Source organism: Armigeres subalbatus, chromosome 2, assembly GCF_024139115.2.
Source record: "Armigeres subalbatus isolate Guangzhou_Male chromosome 2, GZ_Asu_2, whole genome shotgun sequence".
Taxonomy (NCBI): domain Eukaryota; kingdom Metazoa; phylum Arthropoda; class Insecta; order Diptera; family Culicidae; genus Armigeres; species Armigeres subalbatus.
In genome coordinates this window covers 219205076-219229708 of record NC_085140.1, presented here as the reverse complement: position 1 = coordinate 219229708, position 24633 = coordinate 219205076, and the positions used below count along the sequence as shown (strand labels likewise).

The 24633-nt window shown below is 37.1% G+C and overlaps 1 protein-coding gene across 4 annotated transcripts in view; it reads right to left on the bottom strand.

Moving 5' to 3' along the window:
* Positions 1-257: 257 nt before the first annotated feature.
* LOC134211681 (heterogeneous nuclear ribonucleoprotein K) overlaps positions 258-24633 on the bottom strand; it is a 78411-nt gene continuing 54035 nt past the window's right edge. For 2 of the 4 annotated variants that reach the window (XM_062688807.1, XM_062688810.1), the window contains 6 exons: positions 24127-24199; positions 23269-23367; positions 5533-5924; positions 5191-5467; positions 4960-5129; positions 258-1164 (listed from right to left, as the gene is read on the bottom strand). In XM_062688807.1, coding sequence (XP_062544791.1) covers positions 1104-1164; positions 4960-5129; positions 5191-5467; positions 5533-5924; positions 23269-23367; positions 24127-24199 — 1072 coding nt within the window. In that variant the 3' untranslated portion in view covers positions 258-1103. Of the gene's footprint in view, positions 1165-4955; positions 5130-5190; positions 5468-5532; positions 5925-23268; positions 23368-24126; positions 24200-24633 lie in introns of those variants that run through there. The other 2 variants (XM_062688808.1, XM_062688809.1) reach the window with 2 other exon arrangements.

Below are 24633 nucleotides of genomic sequence, written 5' to 3'. Positions count from 1 at the left end.
AAGAGTTTTAAAAAATTTCCCGTATGCTTACCCATGCAATTTTTTCAAATATCATCCTTCGACTTCTTCTTCTTCATGCAACCTTTAATCGCCAATATGGGTGAGTATCTTGGCATGAATGTATATGACGCACATTTAGTAACTTAGATGTGTATTAACATCAAATTATAAAAAAAAATATCGAATATAGCTTGTAGTCTAAATAGGCAATAAGTGCAGATAAAGTTCGGATTGAAAATAAATTAACAAAAAGCTAATACATTCATATTTATTTTTTATTTCCTCAATGAACTCAAGGCATAATATTTTATAGATCAGTTCCATAATCAACTCATTTTTTTCGCGGCAACATTCATCCTCAGTTCAAACGACTTCTTCTAGTTGCTTATAGGTTTTTGAATCAATGTCGTATGTAGTTTATAATTCCAATGTTTCCCGTGTCTGCCCTTTGGTACTTTATGCAACGCACACGTTGCGTTCCTTAAAACAGATAGGTATTTTTAACTTTGTACTGGACAAACGTGGTTGCACTTCTATATAATTTTCTTGAGACATTTGTATTACAAATAAACGATGCAACTTATTTATTCACATTTTTAACTGGCCATAGTGAAACATATAGCTTCAGGGGAATAATCGGTCGTTTTATTAGAAATATTCAACTTTGTGTCGCCAAAATGGTGTATAAAAACATGGTAAAATAATACTTTACTTCTGTTCTCTTACATTTCAAAATTATTCAGTATAATTAAAATTGGGTAGATATCTTTGAACAGAAGAATGGATCGACTGCTGTTATTATAGTTGAAAAGGTCGCAGAACGATCTCATGATGACATTATACACGTATTGTTTAGCTCAGTTATTTCTTGGATTTGTTACTGAGCCGGTGGCTTTGCTTGGTCACGTTACAGTGGCGAAAAATAACCTGTCTACATCATCATAATTTCACACTGAAGTTAATCGGAATTACTAATCAGAACGAGGGTAGATCTGTATGCTGATGTGAATGAATGTTTCGCCACTGTATTGATGTACTTATTACTAATATGTGTCTCATACAGACTAAATGGTTTTTGTATGCGAATAGCAAATTAAATGCGTTTAGTTGCGATTGAATCCACCGCCACCGTTGCCGCCTCCACCAGCAAGATTTTCACGCACGCTGTAACGAGAGAAGAAAAAAAAATGCATTTTAAATAACAAATAGAGTAAAAAAAACCTTCAACTTCCTACCGCGAAGTACCCACATTTCACGCAAACTTTTAACTTCGCTCATGACGTTATACTATTATTGAATCCTGACTGACAAAAACACTAATATGTTTATCACTTGATCAAACGTTTTACACTTTAATCCCAGTGAAAATCAAAACGGTAAACTATTACATCAAGATAATCCTATTTGTCATAAGACGAGTTTAACACGATTACATTTAATTCCACCATGTTGTAAGCTTTACAGATACGTATTTCGACCTTAACTGTATTGCCATCTCCAGTGTCTCGTACTTGACTCGACTTGAATAAACCAAATCGCAGTTTACCTTGCGTAGTATAAACAGTGTATGCTGAGATTATTTTTATAAAATCGAGTCAAGTGCGAGAAATTGAAGACGGCCTTACACTGCCGTTGAGATGCAAATACGTGTATGTAAAAATTACAACGTGTTGGAATTAAATGGAATAGTACTACACTCAGGTGAATACATTCCACTAAAAGAGCAGAGCTTAATATTTTTCTACGAGATACCTACTATTTATCAAGTAATCAAGCTGTAGTCTTAATAGGCTATTATTGTGATACATTACTGCTTTCAATTTCACAAAGTTATTTTTTATTTATTTTTAAAAATATGATCTGACAAGCAAAGAGCGAAGTTAGAAAGTCACGTGAAATGTGCGCGTTTTACGGTATGGATTTTTTTGCACTTTTTTATATGACCACTACTATTCCGTTTTGTTATTTGATGAAAGCAGCAACCTTTGTAGAAAGACTTGAGATTTATTGTTATTATCATAAGCAAAACAACAAAATCACTAGTCTTCCACACAAAATGTTGCGATGAGTTGTTAATCATAGCGATGTAGGACATGATTCAAAATGCTGACATTTTTATGCACGATTTTCTCCCATTATTAGCACTTTTACTTATGGGGTAGTTAGATGTACTATCTAAATTATTTATTAGTTGATGATTCGTGCATTATTGACCTTAATACAGGAGCATGAGGAGGACAAGGCACGATCGCCAGACGGGCAAGATGACACTCCCTTTTTATCGCTGGTAAGCCGCCTTTTTCTCTTACAATAACTTTGCATATTTGTACGCAAGAGTAGTTCCAATTTAAAAAAAAATCGATAATTCCAACTCCTAAACATGTCTGTTAGGGTTACTGCTTTTTGGATTCAGAATATTTACTGATATAACTTTTAAAAACAAATAATAGTTGGAAACCCAACTTGTTTTGTGTTGTTTTTAGATTTTTTTCAGTAGTATAAAACACGCATAATAAGAAAAGTAAATAAGATAGGTCAAAATAGTACTTTGGGAAAATAGATCTAATTGTTTCCACCAAAAACCCATTTGTTTGCATTCATTGCTACACATTTACAAACGAATTTTTTTTTCGATTTTGAATTTTTTAAGGCAGTGTTTTGCAAGAATGTTATCGATAATTTAGTAATTTGCGTTCGATCACTTAGTAGTTTGTCATGTAGTGTTGTTTGGTGGACTTCTATCGCGAAGGTTTTTTCTACAACTCTGCCTAATGGTTCGTTGTTAAAATTCAACTAATAACGGAGTTATAGCGCTAGTTGCATTAACTTAAACTAAATGATTGGAATTTTGTTGTCATTTAGTCTAAGTTACTGAAACTATAGAAACTATAAATCCATCACTAGTGGAATTCAAACAACGAACCATAAGACAGAGTTGCAGAAAACTCGCACTAGAAGTCCACCATACAACACATTTTGAAATTCAGCTTCTGGGATGAGTTATTGACAAACTACTAAATGATCGAACGCGAATTACTAAAAATGATTTTTCGAAACGCATCGACCGATCTAGCCAATTTCTGATAGGAAAGTGCCTTAAAAATTAGTGAGTTTTTATTTTGCGCATACACATTACCTCAGTTCACCGATCTGTGTCGATCGATATACAACACTATGGGTCTCAGGGCTTTCCATAAAAAGGTTGTTTTTAAAGCGAACATGTGGGCTTCACGGCCGTAAGGTCAGCGGCGTCAGTCGTCTGGGCGTATTTACGTGCTGATGGGTGTGGGTTCGATTCCTGCCATAGTTAAGGAGAAAACTTTTCGTAGACCGAAAAATCCTCCACTAGTCCATTGGTTGTTGATAAATATCCTGTACATTGTCTAATGCTAGGTGTTAAGTATTCAGTTTGGGCGATCTCAGGTCGGAGACAGTGATCCTGTCTTTTTATATAGCTTTTCGATTAGGGTTGTGGTACCGGTACTAAAAATCCCGAGAATACCGTCGATTAACAGTACCGGAAATGTTTAACAAAGATATTTTTAAAATAAATAATGTGTTTTGTTCCAAACAAAACATTTTCCGGTATTATTGAATATTCTTCTTTAAATAATATTATAATAATTCATTGGCAATTTGATCGTAATTCAAATAACAAATTCCTTAAAAATCAGTACCAGAGCTTATTATTAATATCAGTAACGTATCTAATGATAAGCAACCTTGAGCTAATTACAATTTTGATTATTAGGCAAAAGATATTTAACTCCAGTCAAAATTAAAGTATTTCAAAATGGTGAAGACAACTGAAAAAATTACCAAAATGGCACATGTTCGTCAGGAAGAAGGTAATGTTCTGTAATAGAAGTTGTATGTTGAACAACGCTAAAATTTACACTGTTTTATAAAATACAGCTCAAATTCTGACATCAATAAAAACAAATCTTCAGTACTGGTATTTTCCCGGAACTACCGGTACTAGACTTTTCAGTATTGTCGTAGTACCGGTACTACAACAAGAAAGGCAAAAAGATACATAACAAGTAAAAATAGTCCCTTTAGTGAATATTATTAATATAGGAGCATATTATTGATAATGGAACAAATACCCCAGAATACTTTTGATAATATAGAAGTCCTGGCAAAATTTTGGGCCATTCTGTGACAATTCAGGAGTAGCGCAATGGCAATTATATTAAAACCTTAATTATCAGGTTTTGAATAGTAATATAAAAGAAAAAGCATTATGCAGATGGGTCAGTGTTAAATCTGCAGTATTCGGAGGCACAAGCACAAGCGATGCTACTTAGGTGAGTAATCTTGCCCCATGTTCCCCCTAGTAGAATTTGATGATCCTCTATTATTTTTAAACTCTCTGTACCAAAAAGCTACCATTTAAGTCCAAAATGAAACTTTTTATAAAAGTCTCGGAGACCCATGATGTTATATACCAATGGACTCAGCTCGTCGAGCTGAACAAATGTCTGTATGTCCGTGTGTATGCGTGTGTGTGTGCAGACGAAAACCGAAAAACATGAGCCACTTTTTCAATATAGTAATCAAGGACCGACTTCGATAAAATTTACTCCCAGTTGGCAGCAGCAGTAAAAAGTGTAGACAACAACCTTCCGTACGCCATGTTCACGGTACTCGTCACTGAGTGGCGATACCGGCGTTTCTATCTGTTTTGTTAAGCCTATGTTTTGAAATTTTTACCATGAGCTTATGGAAGAATGATAGTTGGAGATCGATTAAATGTATGGGGAAATTTATGGAAAAAGTGGTGCTTTAGAAGAAAATAGTGATGGTTGATTTGCTACACAGCGTTTGCAAGAGCCGTAATGTAGACAATTATTTATTATATGTATCACACTAAGGCGAAACCAAACGATAAAATCGAGAAAGGCATCGTCACCGGTAGGTGGACTGTTTTGGTTTTTTTAGGAATATTTGACTCACCTTTGTTGTAACATGTACTGGGCCGCTTGAATTTCCTTTTGGGATCCGGTGATTGTGATGATGCGATCAGTTGAACCCGGTAAAGCTTCGTCTATTTGGATAAAAGCGTTTGACTCATTCCGAATCCTACGAATACGACCACCGCCCTTTCCGATAATTGCACCAGCCAACTGAGAATGAGATGATTGTTTCATATATTTAAAACCCTAATGCGTTACGATTTTTACTCACATCTTTTGGGATTGTAACCTGGGTAGATGTTTTGTTATCCATACTTGTATTTTGAGCTCCAAAATTTCCCATGTTTCCATTGCCCATATTTCCTAAATTGCCCATATTTCCCATGTTTCCCATGTTAGGCATGCTACCCATGTTTCCTCCTAAGCCACCTTGATTCATTGCTCCCATACCGCCCATTCCAAGCCCGGCACCTCCTCCGAAGGCATTGCCTCCCATTTGATTCCCGTTCACGTTCTGGGCCCACGGATTGATGAATTCTCGATCTCTGCTATAGAGTAACCATGTCGTTAGAGCACATTCCTGATGCTATTATTGGTATTCGAAGCAACTCACCTCATGCCGCCACGGTTACGATCGTTCCCACGATCATAGCCACGTCCGCCGCCACCACCACCGCCGCCTCCTCGCTCATTGAAGCGTTCGCGACGATCGAACCCACCAGCGTTTCCGCCCGAATTTCCTCCCGCATTATTACCACGACCGTTCCGAAAGTTTCCACCGCCACCTCCGCCGATTCCATAACCACCGTATTCTTCGGCGTACATATCATCATAGTTGTGAGGATCGTAGTTGTGAACTGGGCCCTTAATTGGCGTTCCCTGGATCAATCCGATGATGTCGTTCAGTGCCGTAAGGCATTGCTCTTCAGTTCCAATCACTTGCGCGATTCGATCAGTACTCTGGGGAGCGATGTTGGAGAAAATCTTCAGCCTACATCCAATTTGCTGTGAAGGAGAAAAAAACAGATAAAGATATGAATTTAGGTTCATAAATAAACAACGTGGATATCGAACATTTTGTTGGTCTCTGCGTCAATGATCGTTCAATGTTCAATGTTTAATCAATAATTTATTTTTGCCTTTCGCGTATACTAAGGATCACTCCAAAACCGAACTTTTGATAGAAGGATCGGAGACCCAATACTAATACCAAAAAATAATATGCAAAATACTTCAGGCATAACATACTCTGTTATTACAATACCAAACGCATAACAAATTATTATTCGTTTAGTATTGAAATACCTAAGCATGTTATGCCTAAAGTATTTTGTACATTTATTTTCAGTTTTTTTTTGGTATTTGCCGCGCTTAGAATCATAAGGGCGTAATTGTATTGATCGATTAATCTTAATCGAGTTTATACGTTGTTAATAACTCAATAATAGGTACAGCCGTGATTGTTGATTCTGGGGCAACATGCAACCATCCTTTATTACACCAAACCATTCAATCTTCGGCAATCTATCACAATTCGCCACATTATTAAAAATAAAGCATTCACGAAGAGAAATCGATCAATGCCGCTACGATCCTGTAATTCTAAAAGCGAGATTTTACCTCTTATGCACACCAAGTTCAAACCTAGGATGTTCAAACCAACTTCGGTTATCGAGGTCGATTGGATTATAATTTATAGTTTCATATCAATTCAAGTGTGTATTTGCAGTAAGATATCCTCAGTTATGGGGTTGAGGGATATCCTATACGGTTTGCTATCAACTAAATCTGCTAAACGAAAATTTGAGCAGAAAAATCGGAAATGTTTCGTTGGCGCTTGGTGTGTTTTGGCTGAACCCCGACCATTTGATCAATGAAAACCACGTAAAAAAGCTGCTTAAGTATCACAATAAATGAAGCAATGCGGAGAAAAACAAAAAAAAAACATTGGATTCTGGCAACATAAACGTTTAGAACGTTTTTCCGAAGGCGAATGAGGTCTGGTACTTAAAATATATTGCTCAGCCCCAGAGATAATATAAGAAAGAGTTAATGATTATCAAATTAATATATCAAATGTAATAAAATACAGAAAGTTAGTATTTTTTGAATTCCAAACAATTTGTATAACACGAAAAACTATTGGAAAACTTTGCACTCATTTTTCTCAAAACTAAGTTTTAGCCACTTACACACCTGACGGGGTGACCCGCAAATAATTGAACCATTCCATCTATTTATTTATAGCTTTACAGTACTACACTGCTGTATATCGCATATCTGTCCCCTCTTTGCTGGATTTTCTATTAATATGGGACAAATATGCGATCACAGTACTACATGAACGTGAACCACTAATCAGTACAAGCCAAGTAAAGGAGATATTTACACCTTATACTTCATTTCTTATGAACACTCCCTCTAAAACAGCTTCACTTCCCATAAATTTGGATAACGCCAGATTTTTTCATACATTTTATCGATTTCCAACTACTATTCTTTCATGAGCCACGTGGTTCAATTGTTAGATTACAGTGTTATCAGTTTACAGGACTGAGTAGGCGAATGAGCCACTGAGAAAGGCGCAATCAGGAGAAATCGTTTTTGGCACTCATGCTCATTCGATTTGCTCGCAACAAATTGCGGTCGACGGGGATTTTTCAATGAGTATAATTGAATGAGAATAAAGGCACATATTCATTTAATAGAGCTACTTTAGTCTCTTTTAAATTGTCGATTTACGTACAGATTGGTATGGACGATTCAAATATGACGTCCACAATTTATTGAGATTTTTAAGCCTCCTCCCCTCCCTCTGTCCAGCTTTTTCGTACGAACGGCCCCTTTTGCCTTTTTTAACATGCTTTTTTACGCGTTGGAGAAAAGCACCAATACTGCTAAGTAGATAAATCAGATTTTAATTATCATCTTCGCATTTATTTATTACTAGCAGACCCGACGAACTTCGTTTCGCCTAAAATTGATTTATTCTCTGATTCAGTGGCGTAGCCAGAAAATTGGTCTGGGGGTGGTTTTCTGAACATTTTTTAATTTCGAGAAGGTTCGAAAAAAAATTTTCTTCTAAAATGTTTGTCTCTGGGAGGGGGGGGGTTATGTCCAAAACCACCCCCGTGGCTACGCCACTGCTCTGATTAGATCTCGAGGTCTGAAGAAATTTGTGTTTCATTTGATAGGGAGCCCCCCTTTCCAAAGCGGGGAGGGGTCTCAAATCATCTTAAGAACCTTTTCGGGCCATAAAAACCTCTGCATACAAATTTTCACGCCGATCGATTCAGTAGTTTCCGAGTCTATAAGGTTCAGACAGGCAGAAATTCATTTTTATGTATATGGAAGAAGAAGAAGAAGAAGATATTTTAATTCATAGCATTGACCCAAAGCAATAGCGATCGGAAACAAAAAATTAGAGCGCAATTTATTCTGTTTCTCAATTTTGTGATTTTTTTTTCAGCTATTAGGCCGAAATAAATACGAATAATTTCAATTGAAGGCTTAATTCCAAGTATTAAGGAATAATTCCAAGTATGAATTATTCCATCTTTTGTCCTGTCCTTTTGTTCTGGGGAAATTCAATCATTTATTATTTTTCAATAAAATTTTGAATTCTCTTCCTCAATTATATTATTTAGCCACAAAAAATCTAAGGGCCAGAGACAGAAAAAGTAAATGATATTTTTTCCGACCTTAGCACACAGGATAGCAATAAAAACGACACAAATGTGACCAATTTTTTTGTTTTGCGAATATTATTAATATAGGAATATGATATTAATAATGGAACAAATACCATATCCTGTGTATCAACCACAATGGATTCACTATATTCAAAGGGTCTTCAGCGTTGCGATCCGGAGATGGCAAGTTCAATCCTCGGTCAAGCCCAGGATGTTTCCAAGTTGAAAAGCAGGTCAAGTTCCAGTTGGAATGTAGAGCCATTAAAGAAGAAGAAAGGGAAGAGGATGCTTTTTTATGTCTTATTAACGAGACTTGGAGCCCTAGGCTGGCTCATCTCGGGAAGAAGATGCTCAAAGAGTCGAGCGAATGCTTCCCACCCGAAGACTACTGGAGGACCCCAAATTAGGACTTGATTTTCTATCCGTCAGGCGACCACGTGTTTCTTTACAAAATGACAAACATTTGTCTTTTAGCTTAGGTTGTCATTATACACATCTGTTAGCATATTTTTTACGTTTTCGAAATTTTGTTCGATTTTGAATTTTCTGTTTTTCAAGAGGGGACATCTTCCGTCGAATGCTACCTGTCGGAAAATATCAAGTACAAAGTGCCTCACATTTTTTATACACACGCACATACAGACATCACCCCAACTCAGCTGAGTCAATTGATATATAACCCTATGGGTTTCCCTGAGTCTTCTATCAAAAGTTTATATTTTCGAATGTTCCTATAGCCTTTACGTACACTTAATGCTGTAAAGGAGAGGTGAAAACTGTGATAATTCGAGAAACATTATTAGGCTTTGGTCCGATTCGTGAATTAAAATCGAATTAAACTTAAAAGTGACAGTTTGAAAATTTTCAAATAACCCTGCTCGCAGAGCAAGATAACTTTTGACAGATATTGAATCATTTTTGATAGATGTTTTGTTGGTCTTGCTGGATAGCACCAGCCATTCTTATGAGCGGGGGATTTCATAATTTCCGAACTGTCACTTTTAAGTTTAATTTTAATTTAATTCGCGAATCGGACCAAAGCCTTAGAGAAAATGAAAAATATGCATTTGGGTTTGAATCCAAAGGAGAATGATAAATCTCTTACTTATCATGTCTGTATACACTCTCGATATGTAGCATACAGTGAGAGACGTTTTTCGGTTGCTGTTACAATAATGAACAACAACCCATGATACATTTCTATCAATAAGCCCCAATTGCGGGGGGCACCGGTTCTGATGATGCATTTCAACTTGTTTTACACAGCTGTGCGAAAAAAATATGGTCCCCAACATGAAATGAGCGAGAACAAAGGGGTCGTACACTAATTACGTAAGCACTCATAGGGGGAGGGGGGTCGGCCATTTTCTTACGTTCCATATAAATGGAAAATATTTGTATGGGAAAAATCTTACATGAGTGGAGGGGGGTTTGAAAAACCCAGAAAAAATGCTTACGTAATTAGTGTACGGCCCCAAAGCGTTTTATCAAACCCCATCGGTGGGGGCCGCCTATCCGAATCAGTTTTTTTTCAACTTGTATACAAGTGCGATAGTTTTGTTTTCATGGCTTGTTATGATTCAAAGAGGTTTTTCGTTGTTGTTCGTTATCTTTTGAGAGCGATTTCTGTAAACCCTGAAGAATGGTTTGATGTACACCGGGGTCGCTTTAAACGCTGTTTTAACGTGGATTTTGAGATCTCCGTTTGTTACGCATAAAAACCGACTCCAATGTATTGGTCTTGTTATTAATACAGTAATATCCCGATTTTATCACCCCTGGTGAATTTTGGGGTGGTAAAATAGGAAATGTGACAAAATCGGAAAAAAAAATATTTTCAATTTTTTAATTCATTTCACAAATATGAATCAGCTTATGCCTTGGAAAGGTAAAATGCGTGATTGGCACCCGTTATTTCTTGTCGGCTTAGGTCGTTGACAGGCAGCCAGAAATAATTTATAATAGACCACAGGCGGTGAAAGTTTTTTCATAAAAATCAATGTTGTTTGCGGTAATATTTACATAAATAAAAATAACGACTAAAATTTTCAAAATTTTTTGGTGTGACAAAATCGGGGAGTGACTAAATCGGGTCGACACTGTAGTCAGGGGTACGCGAAAACCGCGAAGGATTATAGTTGAATAGTCATTTTGACCGCGATTTTTGGAATCTGCTGTTTTGTTATGCGGATGTATGGATTTACAGCGGAGGAATGTTCGTATGGCCGTTCGCCGCTCCTCGTGATTCGGTTCAGTTAAGGTTCAAGAAGCAATTTGACAATGGAAAGAGGTTTCCGATCGAACCAGGTGGTGTGTCGTTTGCCTTTTTTCGTCTGCCGCAAAATTATAACTGTGGTAGTGCAGCACAAACACTCACTTGAAACACGTGGTTGTTGGTTGCCAATTTTACTTCCTCCTTAACAAATGTTTCGTCAAACATTTTACGTCCAATTCCAAAAATCGATACACTGAAGTCGGTTTTTACGTGGGAAAACGTACCGCGATAATTCCAAATATCGCGTAAAAAACGACTTTAACGAAAATCAATTTTTACGTATCTCCCAATCATTTTAAACAACTGCGTAAAAAACGTCAAGAAAATCTGTGTAAAAACCCGCGTATGTCTCAAAATTTCGAAAATAATTCGTCGCGTAAAAACGACCAGGCGTAAAAACCGACCACAGCGTATAAACTTTAATATATAATAAACTTTAATATCACTAAACGTATCGCATAATTTTATTTGCAGCGGTAATTTTAACTCCTAAACACATGTTACCATTTAGGCAAATTCAAATTTAGACGATGGAATAACTTTGTAGCAAGCTCCTGAGCAGACTACAATTAATTTGTAGTATGTACTGCTTTTATTCATACCAACTGCCAAACAAGTTTCAAAATTGTAGTAAAGTATTGCTTTTATTCATACCGTTTTGCTACAAAAGTAGTGAATACTACATGATTTGTAGTTAAGTGTGAATATTCATATGGGCCAGTACATAATTTATTAACAATTAAATACCAATCGAGTGAAAATTAAACAAAATCGCGCCAAATATCTACACGAGCAAAAATGTGCCTGAAAAAAAAACAATGCAACAAGAACCACGCTTTTATTTTACATTTCATTCGCCGCCTGTGAAAGAATGACCGAGAAGCGCGAAGAAGAAATTGAATGGTTCGAAGGATGAATGCTGCAGCCTGCAGCTTTCGCTTCCATTAAAAAGAGGTTGATAGCGGAACAGATGATGTGTGTTGGCGAGGTAAAGCATAGGGAAAGAAGAATTTATGAACGGACAAAAAGATGAACGAGCATATGTTTCAGTTTATTTTAATGATTATTGCTCCTCGTTTTAGGTTTGTAGCTTTTGAGGAATTTACGTGCGTTTAGCTCCATTCACCGACAGATCTTCACATGAAAAGTCACACAGCAGCATGCACATGCCCTCATATAGGCAACTACTTATACATGTACATAGAAACATCCTGTGCCGTTGAGTTGGGCTACATGAAAGACTAGGGACATGTGAGTAGCAAAGAAGGACGTAAGGTAACGGAGCAAACCGAGCGAAGAAATAATTATCGAAAGCAGTCAGCCACCATAAAGAATACCAACGTAAAAATAAAACCACTATGAAGCGAAGAAGATTTCGACATATTGAGGAATCGTACGAGACAACGGAGACGAGTGTAAAGCGGGTTTCAAAAAACAGCAGCTGATAACTTGTACCTTTTGTCTCATTGGTGGTGACAAATAAAAATACATCTGAAATAGGTACTAAGCCAGAAAACATCAAATGCTTCCGCTGAATATTTTTTGAGCACGTATGAAATATATAAAATGACGTCACAGTCACTTTTATTTTCACAGTAAGAACTACGACTCGATATCGATGAAAATCTTAAGGTAATTAATCAAAATTTAGAAAATAAATGAAATAATATGTCTTTTTGCATATTTGCATTAGAAAAATAATTTCTTAACGACTTTTCAATTAAATGCAATACTAATAAATTAGCGTTGTAAACGTTACCTGTAGATATTAGAATCCATTTGCCTATGCAAAATTTCCTTTTGATGAGAAAATTCGATTTTTCTTTGTCTCGAAAGGATATTCACTGCTTATCCAATCAATTATTGAAAAGTGTTCGACTGCACTATTCTCACTCTCCTCCTTGACAATCATTCTGCACAATTCAGGGAATATAAACGAGCTTTTGCCTATAATACCACATCGGGAAAACTTAACAATTTTCGTAGAAAATTTTTCACTATCCACATCTCTGTAGTAATAATTATAAGAGCCGAAGAGTGGCTTTTAGGATTCAACACTATGTAACAAGGATCAAAGCCACATGAAAACTGAATAAGGAAAAAGGTGTACAGCATGATGAAAGCGGGTGCGCAAACTCGAAATGCGTTCGCTCTCACACTCATGTTCCTGCTGACTTCCTTTGCACACTGCTATACAAGCCTGATCATTAGGTCCCCTTTTCTATACAGCAAGAGAGGATACAGAAAAATGAGACTAACACAAGCTTGAAAACTATCATGGTAAGAAACGATTTAATATCATATCTACTACTTTTATATGGAAAAGTATTATAAGAATAACATACATGTTATTGAGATTTAATATTTAATATTCGTATTTAATAAAAAGTATGATTTTACTAATTAATTTTATCCTGCGATATTTTTGCTTTCAATTAGGCATTAGGCGATGTTATTGATTGCTAGAAAAGTACAGGCCAACAATAGCTGGATTGATTCTTTTAAATTCTGAGATCGTCATCACTAGATGGTATCATCATCTGTGTCTGTACAATGCAATACGATGATGAACAGATGCAGCTGTATCAGCTATCATTAGGCCGGGTGTTTTCTTGATCAACGAATCGAGACGATCGCAGCAAATGCCACTTTTTCAACGCTGTTACAACAAGGACACCCTGAAGATGCTTGACAAAATGTGTTATACTATTTTTAAACACTTCTGTGAGTCTCTATCACAAAAAAGAAAGAAAAAACTTTTACCTAATAAAAAAAGAGTCGACTTTGTGGTTGACATAATTGCTTCCTTCCTGGAATTTAGGACACAATTGGTATAATTACAGCGTAACCAACGAATAACTGTGCAGGAGCGTTTGATCGACGAAGCCTACAGATGTTGCATGCATGAGAACATGTATTTATTACTCGTGCAGCAGTCCGTTGACTATGGCTTGCACGCCAATGGCTACACGGATGCAAATGATTAAAGCGGAAAATGTTATCGTAATTTACATTCACTTGTTTGCACAGCTATGTTTTCAAATCCTTTCAAACAGTTGTTGTTGCAAAAATTTAATTGTGCAAATTCTCAACTATAATCCAACTATGTAGTAGTATTTAATATTTCACGATATTACATATAGAGCAACCTATTGATTTGAAACCAAATTACATTTTGTTATCATTTTCAATATGTGTTTTTTAACTCTTCATCAACGAAATTTTCAGTCCGAGGCATTTTCAATATGTGCTCGTGCTTATAACTTTAGGAACTTAGACATTTCGATGGGCGCTGTAGTAAGATTTATCAGTAACACACTATACGCTAGCTCCTACTAATTACGCTTTTGAGAATTTCCGTAAAAGAATGAAACGAATATAATTTGTCTTTAAATGATCCATCTACAATACACATTCATTTGTGTAGATATTCATGTAGAGGATTGTAAAAATATGCAGCTCAATCAATATTAGGCTGCTTTGAAAGTCACACAATAATTGCACAAGGTCCAGAGCTAACACCTGAGTCGCTTTTTACGCGGTTTATTTTTGCTAGTATCTTGTCTTTAGATTTGTTTACTATTAAACAGGCTTGTTATTGCCCCAGTGATGCAATAGATGGAGAAAACTAAAATAATCATAAAAATTTTACATAAAATTAATGTAAAACAACAAAAAATCGAAAGAAATATGATTTTATTCAAAGTGTTGTGGAAATTAAATGGGACCGAGAAATTGATAAAATCTACCGGCGTAAAAAACGACTTTGGTGTAACTACTGAAAAAACTTTGAAAGAGATCTCAATGTAGATATGAGTGCTCAGGTTGGCCAAAAGAATGAGTTTGAATCGACTACTATTGAATAGTTTAGTGCTCCAAGCTGACAAACGAGAACAACCACGGCTGATTCACATTGAGAGACTTTGCCACCGTCTTCGTCGTCTGCACCTACCCTCGCTGCTGGCGGCCAACGGGTTGGGCCGTGGTGCGGGAATAATACTTAAATTACCGTATTCAGCCCCATAAGGCAATCCATAAGACAGCTGCGATCAGCTGACGATTTTTGTTTACCTTGATTTTGTAGCGTACTACGCAATACGCATTCGATTAGTTGAACTAATGCTCTCGAGTGAACAGAAAAACCCATCTGTGTTTCAAAGTGAGAAGATGTAATAAAGTATTCAGTTCGATCTGTGACTGCAAAGAGAATAGTCGTGTTTGCTTTTACTATTGAAGACAGAATACCCACGGAGTCAAATAGTTTAACCTTTTAGTAGACGGTTATACAAGAACATAATAGATTTTTTGACAGATTCTGACCGGACTCACAGAACAAACCAAAAGGAAATTGTTAAGCGCGGTTCACACCAGAAGTGAGTTCCGTTCAACTGCATACACACTTTGTTTTGATTTCGATTGTCAGTCCCATCGCTGAATGTCCTCATGGATAGCCTAATTGGACATCGCAAGGGAGGAGCCAATGCTCTTCTTGTTTTGGCCATCACCACCCAATAGCGTCTCTCCATGGGATGGCGCTCTGGCACAGTTTGTCGAAGCAGGTTTCCTTACTCTCTTTGACAATCCATAAGACAGCTGCGATCAGCTGATGATTTTTGTTGACTTGGATTCTCTGACAGCTTTAGACCGGAGTGACACAACGATCCAAAAAAAAAAGTTAGGTGCGATTAACACTACCAGTGAGTTACCTTCAGCTGCATACACACTTTTTTTTATTTCAATTGTCAGTCCCATCAGTGATTGTCCTCATGGATAGCCTAATAGCTCGATGCGTTTCTCTCTTACTTCCGCTGTGTGTGCATTTTGCAGTCTTCTTCTAGCCCTGAGGCAAGTTGATCTAAGGTTGCAAAATTGCTCGCTCCACTAGTATATCTGTGGCCTGCAATTCCGCAGTCAAGCCTTCCTCGGCATAGTACCGTCACACGCTCATGAAAGAATTGCAACCGGTTCGTCACCGCACAGACTTCCCATGTTTTACTCTAGACCCTTAGCCTCACAGATGGTCACACACTCTCAAACTGGGCGTCCTTTTACGCTCGGGTTGTAGGAGTAGCTCCCCGGCTTTCTATCCTCGCCTCTCTGGTGCCAATAAAAAAAAAACGTTTTCGAATTTCAAAAAACGACATTGCTCACAAGTTTCATTACCCCAAAATATGACCCCAGCTTTGTTTTAGTTTTAAAGTTTTAAAATTTATACCCATCAAAACTTTTCCAAGGGGAGGCCCAAAGGAAAAGTCGAAAATAAAATTTTTGTTTTTGATGCCAAATTACTTAAAAATGCATTAAACATCGAGATCTGATGTTACTTCAAACAAAAAAATTTAAAAAAAAATCTTTTTTGCAATTCCTGATCATAATATCTGGTTTACAGTTGGCGTTTGAGTGATAGAATGGCCTACTTTTCCATACCGATGAAATGGGTACTTTAATGAACATTATGCAACTCAAATGGGTTGCATAATGTCCATTATAGCACTCAATTGGGTGCTATAATGAAAGACCAGCATAAGAACAATAATCCTATGACCAGATTAAGCTCAATTAACTTGGGTGAGTGTTCAAACAGTGTATTCTCCGTGTCTCGTAATTAATGAAATAATTTAATGGACATGACATCAAATTCTCTAAAAGCAGGTTTACCAATCGCTTTATGGTCTGTCGAGCATACAATGTGGCATGATAACATTGGATTTGCTTGTTTTCTACAGCAGCATGACATTTTGGCAACATTGATCATGTGAAGTAATTACAATTGTACCATTTTGGAACAGATTTATCACATTAAAGCCCTTTTTTCGTCATTGCAAAAAATAGCGTGTGCAACTCGTTGCAAAACTCGATTTTTTCAGCACTCGTAGTATTTATCCAACTCGGCAAGCCTCGTTTGATAAACGTACAACTCGTGCTGAAAAAATCATCTTTTTGCGACTTGTTGCACAAACTACTATTTTTTTCTTAGAACATTTTTGGAATTTTTCAGAATTTCATTGAATTTTAAGACCGGACGATACGCAAACGTTTTCGTAGCCGAAAATATCCCTCTATGCAAAATTTGAGCTGAATGTGACATGATTTAGGGGTGCTCAAAATTAATCGAACCAAATTAAATCGAATTAATTAAACCGAAATCTCAACAGCAGAATTGTTCGGTAATTATTTCACCAAATTTTCTGCGATTTTCCCTTTGTTCAACTGTCAAAACTACCGAAAATCTGTAAAATTATTCACCGAACAGTTCTGCTGTTGAGATTTCGGTGAAATTTCACAGAAATCTGCGATTTATTGTGTGTAGGTTATCAAGAACGGCTTACCATTTTTTCACCGTATCCTGACGCTGAACATGTTTGTGCAACCACATAGCCTCAAATTATTAGCAAGAGCTTGCACAAACATGCGCGTGTTGAAACACTTTTAATTCATTAGGTACTCCATACACTGCACACTATAAAATTGTCTAGGCATAATTACTCAAGGGCCATTTGGATAACGGTCATTTGACATAATGAACATTTGGCATAAAAATTAAAAGAATTGTGAAAACTACAGGCATATGCGTGCTATTAAGGAGTACCGTGGAGGCACCATATTTGATGCAGTTAAGAAAATTTCAAAAATAAACATTATTTAAAAAATAATTGCGAAATGGATTCGAATATTCTGCATAACGAGCTTTCTACTATTATAGAATGTGTACAAATAATGAAACTTCGAAATATAAGTTTATTTCTAAGTTTTTCAATCTGTTTTATGCGGTACTTGAGGTGCATCACTCAAATAAAGAAATAAAAAAAAAAGTACTTGAGGTGCCCAACTTGACGCACTAATTTTACCATGTTCCTTATTTGACGCAAAGTTGTTCCTAACTTGACGCACTTTGAAACTTCATAAAAACTCAATCAATTAAACGCCATATTTTTTATTACATAATGACAGTGTAATAGAACTTTGCACGGTATAAAATATCAAGTTAATTCATTTCACAAAGCGGCATTTTATGTATTTTTGTTCAGTTGTTGTGCAAGTTATGCTATGTGGTATGTAAGTGTTTTGTTAGTTTCATGTACCCTGCACATCAACAAAATGCTTTTCAATTAGGTGTAATGTCGAAACATATATTCACGGGAGAATTAATTTTGACATTTCATTACGTAACCAGCCTACCATGGTCTCTTGTATTTGTAATAAAAACATCACTTTCTTTGATAATCTGCAATTTTGAATCTATAAACTGATGAGGATACAAAAAACGCAACCTGTATATGAACCCTATTAGAACCACAATGAAGCTACCAATATGCAAATGTTACGTGACCGGCAGATATATCTCAAAAATATGAGCTGCCCGTCTATATAAATTTTATCAATAAACTTATAAACGCATCAAAATCGAAGACAGTATAAGGCATACTATCATGGGCTGGCCACTTAGTGGGATAATCCAATGTTGACTAATATTCCAAGTGATAGAGAGTTAGTTAAAACTAAATGAATGCATATTGTTTTTCCTAAGAGTATTATTGAGGCTTATAAGTACTGCCTTGTCTATGCGTCTGATAAGACTAATTAGGAACATCACAATGCATTGTGAGGCTAATTTGACGCAGAACATTCTGGGATGAAAAATGCGTTCAAATATTGGAATGTTTAGCTTAAAAGAGAAAGCTTACTCATTATGCTCAGCTGTTTGTAGTCAAAGTCAAAGATTCTCACAAAAGTAAATTTAAGCGAAAAAATGATAATGTGGTCCTTAGCATTGTGGCTAAGAAAGCGAGAATTTGACGCATTGTGAGTATGACCTCCATATATGTTATTCGAATACGTTGATTCTTCATCAATAATATGCTTTTCATGCCATATATGCAAAGAAGAAGAGCAAATAAAGCCTTCTTCTTCTTCTTCTTCTTACTGGCATTACATCCCCACACTGGGACAGAGCCGCCTCGCAGCTTAGTGTTCATTCTGCACTTCCACAGTTATTAACTGCGAGGTTTCTAAGCCAAGTTACCATTTTTGCATTCGTATATCATGAGGCTAACACGATGATACTTTTATGCCCAGGGAAGTCGAGACAATTTCCAATCCGAAAATTGCCTAGACCGGCACCGGGAATCGAACCCAGCCACCCTCAGCATGGTCTTGCTTTGTAGCCGCGCGTCTTACCGCACGGCTAAGGAGGGCCCCAAATAAAGCCATCTATCTTGATTCGTTGATATATTTTTGGCGAAAATAAGTTTTATGAATCATTTGATATGAAAGTGCACCAAGTTTGGACCTGCGTCAAATATGGTGCTTCCACGGTAATTTTCTTTTTTCGCCCAATTTTGAGTAAATTCGTGATTTAAATGAAGAAATAATCTACTACTTTGCTCTATTCCTGACAAATGGTGATTTAAAGAAGTAGTCACTGACTCTTGCCATTTTACGGGCAAATGCGTGCTTCGAATGGAGGAATGATCTACTCATTAGAATACTTCCAAGCAAATGCGTGTGGTCTTTTGCGTTATAAGGAAGAATTGTGTGCTTTAAAAGATGGAATCACCTGCTTATTTGTCTTATTCCGATCGCATGCGTAAAAAAAATCATATACGCTTCGACTTTTCCCTGCCGAATGCATTCTTTGCCCACTTTAAAAACAGGGTATCTACTATTTTGCTATATTCCGCGCAAATGCGTACTTTTAAAGAAGGGGGCCCGTTCAAAAATTACGTCCAAGGTTTGAGGGTGGGGAGGGGGTCCGAGTTTTGTGACAGTTTGTGACAGGGGGAGGGAGGAGGGTTCGTCTTAGGTGACGTCCATCCACAAGAAAATATACTGAATGCATTTTAGAAACAACTTGCATTTTAAAAACATATTCAAACTCAGAAAAATATATATAGCTTCCTCTCATGCTAAGTATACGTAAAAGCTAATGATAGCTCCAAAACCGAACTTTTGATAGAAGGCTCGGAGTCCCATACATAGTGTTATATACCAATAGACTTAGCTGGACGAATTGAGGTGATGTCTGTTATGTGTGTGTGTGTTTATATGTGTACAAAATTTTGGAGACACACTTTTGGAACTCAGCATTGTCCGAATTACTAGCAACTTTCGACGGGGAATCCTGTCCCATTTTTTGCTATTGGAAATTGGTCAGATCGGACAATGGGATCAGAAGTTATGGCCAAAATACTATTTTTTATGCACAAAACAAGCTAAAAAACACTCATTCATATTTTCAGTATTATTATGCACCAGCGCCGCTAGGTGGATTAATATGTTTTTTTTTGTTGTGGGCATTATGCAAAACGGTCGTTACTGTACTTGATACATCTTTTCAATGATTTTGCCAAATGGCCTCGAGGTACCCAACACAATATGCCATATGGGCTTCCCTCTTTCAAAAATGATGATAGATAGACACTCGGCTCGGTGTCTCCAGCCTAAAAATAAATAATAGGTTACACTACAATTTTGCCAAATACACCTTATTTAAAAATCGTTTATTGAAGAAGTTACATTTTGCAAAGCCACCTGTGTCAAAAATTGGAACTATAACTTTTCGTCATTCTATTCGACTTATTTTTGTAAAATTTATTCCCGAGGACACCGATTTTAAAAAACAACACTAAAGTGGTAAAAAAAAGTTCACGATAAATTTCACGAAAGTTCACGCACCACTGTGTGACGATTACCGTTGGTTGGTATTGTCCAGCCAACTTTCCGTTTACTAATTTTGATCATATTGCCCCATCCATTGGTGAAGTCATTAATGTCATCGAGTTGCACTATAGCGACAGTCAATCTCGGCAGGAGGTCGATCGATCCTATCTCCACCGTATTGTGTTGCTGCATGCTGGCTTCTGGCACACCCGTCTCCTTCAGCTACATCTTTTTCACACATGATGCTTTGTATGAAAACCTCTACAAAGCTTTTCTTGAGAAGGGGTTCATTTCCGTTGCTTTGTTGATTGGTTAAGTTTTATTCAAGTTGGGTCCCGCTTAGGGCTGCCCGCGAACCCAGTTGGAATAGCAGCCTATTTGATGCCATTGTTATCTTAGCTGATGCATTGAGGCCATGCGGGTGTTGGATCGGTGTAAGCCAAGAAGAAATCAACTGGTCCTGCTCCCATCTGGTTTGGGTGAGTCAGATGGCTGGATTGGGACGGCGTGCCCTGAGACCTGTCACGGTTTTTTTAAACGGAATACATTAGCCCACCCATTGCAGGATGTTGTCATCCGGTTTTACTCAAAGAGTGGAATGACACAACTTTGAGCTTGATGCATTACATTCATCTAGATTCCCACTCGTGTCCGTTGACGTTGCCGTTGTCGAAACTCCGTAACCAAATACCCTCAGAACACATTCCAGACTTGAATTGCAAAATCATGAAGTTTAACACGTCGCAAGCCAGGTTTTAGAAGTGATCAGAAAGCGGCCACTTCCCTCAGTGAACCAGCCTTCTAGGGTGTCCCGGAATGTGACCAGATGGACTAAATACCATCAGGAGACATTCCTTTAGACTTTTTTGCAAAATCATGAAGTTTGACACGTCGAAAGATGTGTTTTTGGCTCCATCAGGCAGTTGCCACTTTTCCGGGACGGGTAATTACCCCAGTACTCCCATCTATAACTCCGAAACATTTTGTGACCCGTGGAAGGTCCGGTGCCACATTGACTGTCATCGTGGTACTCTTCCAACTATGTCCTTAAGCGCTCGAGAAATATTTTCTTTAACAAAATTCTTGGAAACTGGCTGAACTACAACTTTTCCGAACATTTTACACCCGTATCTCTGCTTTTTATTTCTTTTTTTTTTAATGTGGCCCACCCTAACTTTTATGAAAACCCCAATAAGCCCCTAAGCCCCTTACTGTTAGGAGCAACTTTGTAGAACTATTTTTTTCTATCTCTGCTGTTTTCGGCTTGTCTGCTACATGGACCAATGTGATTGTCAAGATTATTATATAGAAAAAAAAAACAGATTAATCCACCTAGCGGTGATGATGCCTTTCTAGTGCATCCTAAAATGTATTGGAAAAATTTCATAAGAAAGGTCAAAAAAGCACTTTAATAGAAAAAAAAGCACAAAATAGATCACATATTTTCTATCATTTTGCATGTTTTTGCATTAAATACTATGCATTGCCACCAATTTTGTCAAAAAAAATCGATTTTGATTTTTTTTTCTAAGGGGGAGACCTTTGGGAAAAAAAACAATGATTTTTCAATAATTCCGAAATGCAATGTCCGATTGGGAGAAATTTCAATTGCAAACAATGGGACCGTATTCCCCATCGAATGCAACTTGTTGCGAGTAAATCGGGTAATGCTAAGTTGCAAAAAGTGTGGAGTTCAGTGCGTGTTTTCTCTTGTTTCGGACAGCAGAACGATCGCGCGATCTGCCGAAATATTGTGTTCTGCATTGCGCGGCCGGTAATAAAGTTAATCAGTTCAGTGCGTGTTTTTTCGGATTAGCCATCGAGCAAGCGTTGTGCAGTGCGTGTTTTAGGGTCGATGTCCACGAAGCGGTTTTTTACTCTGCGTGCAAGCCGCGATCACGCGAGGTACCCAGCATCAAATGGGTAATGCACACGAGAGCGTAAAAAACCGCTACGTGGACATCGGCCCTTAGTCGTCGTAAAACACGCGTTGCTTTTCCGTTTTTGTATCATCATGAATATGGCGTCGTTCAAAAGAAATAATTAGTCGCTTGCCAAGGCGATTTCCAATATATTTCCTTCCCAACTAACATAGGGGGAAAGACGGCTTTGGCTGGTTTTGTTCTATTATTGGCAGGGGGTTTTTGTCGACCAAATTTTATGAAATTTGGCCACAATATTCTTTGATATGCAAAGAATGTTTAGGCCAAATTTGAGCGTAGTCAGTCATAAAAAGCCCCCTGCCAATAATAGAACAAAACCTGCCAAAGCCGTCATTCCCCCTACTAAAAATCTTACTCGGGTTGAAAAACCCAGAAAAAAATGCTTACGTAATTAGTGTACGGCTCCTGATTATACCCACAATAACGGTCGTCAAGGATGTTACCGATCAATTAGTAATCTGCGATCGAGCATTTAGTAGTTTGTCAACACTTTATTACAGAGGTTCAATTACAAAATGTGTTGTATGGCACATTTTGAAATTTAGCCTCTGGAATGAACAAACTACCTACTAAATGATCGAACGCAGATTACTAAATGATCGATGATAACATCCTTGACATCGTGAACCACTTTATATTAAATGGCGACATGTATGCTAGTCACGGTTCAAGTGTTTTTTCAACCACAAATATTGATATCAAAATGGGTTAAACATATCTAATACGTATTTGGCATTAGTTTAAACCATGATTCGATATTGAAATAAGGCAATACTTACGTCTTTCAGTTCCTTGATTTTGGTGCCACCTCGACCGATAACGCATCCCGCCAAACTCTGGTGAACCAAAATTCGCAGTTCGTACTCATTTTCTCCAGGCTGTGAATAAAAACATAAATTCAACATTATTAATCTTTTAATTCATCAGTGCGTTTTTACCAAAAAGGCATTCAACTATATTCTTGAAATAATTTTTAATTTTATAGAGAGCTATTATATATCAGTTTTCAGCTTTGAAAAAAATGCGTTAATTAAAAATTAATGCCCATAATAGGGGCATATATCATTAGTAAATTGAAGGATACAAACACATAATAAACTAATATTTATTTCTATATATCATATTGTACACATATGTGACTCCATCAATAATGATGGTCAGTATTAAATTACTAATAGAAGTACAAAGAAATATGCCTACGAATAAAAACAGCCACATATGGAGCAACTGAGGCAGACACAAATGATAGCTGACCTAGGACTCTAGGCGCTACGATAGTGCTGCTTGATTGTCGCACGCTAGAGCTACACATTTTATCGTGAAAAGTCATGAAAAAATCATGGAAATGAACAAAACTTCGTCGCATAGAACAAGCGCAAAGAACATGAACGGTGGAACGGGCGTAACAATAGCACATGTGTACAGACATACAGTCGCCATCATCAGCATGCACTTTATGAAAATTTCAACTGGTAATTACGAAGCACGCGATATCAATAGATGGCGATTCACGCTCCTATATTTGTGCTCTTTATATACCGTTTGGGGAGTATTGAACATGGAAAATTTATTTACTGCCAAGCTAGTCGAATGCTCAAAATCATGCAACACAATACAGTTTTGAAGTAAACACCTACCTTATCCAGATGCTTCATGACGTCCTTAACCACCTTGGTAATTGTTTCCATGTCGCCGCCGATGGTGAGAACACTGTAAAAATACAACCAACACTTCCATTAACGACAAGAATGACAAACAACACTGGGTTACTCTACGCGAGAACTGTTTTTCTTTTATTGCCTTGAACAAATTAAATTTCCCAGTTTCCAGAAATAACATTCTAGTTGACTTTAAATTATGATGTTAGTTTGTTCCAGTTCTGACTTGCGCCACCAGCAGCACTTTTTATTGGACGAATTCAACCAACAAAGGGAAGGTGATAGAGAAAAGTTGGCGCGAGATCAAAATAGTCATTAACTAAGAATTTTCCTCTACCGGGAATGGAAATGGAGCTTTTGAGTGTCATACCGAATCATGTTTTGCGTTTGCTCACAAAATATATTGCTTCTGTAAAACTACCTACTAGAAATTTTCTATTTCATTCAGTGCAGCGTGTTTTATTTCAATAAAAGCGTTAACACAAA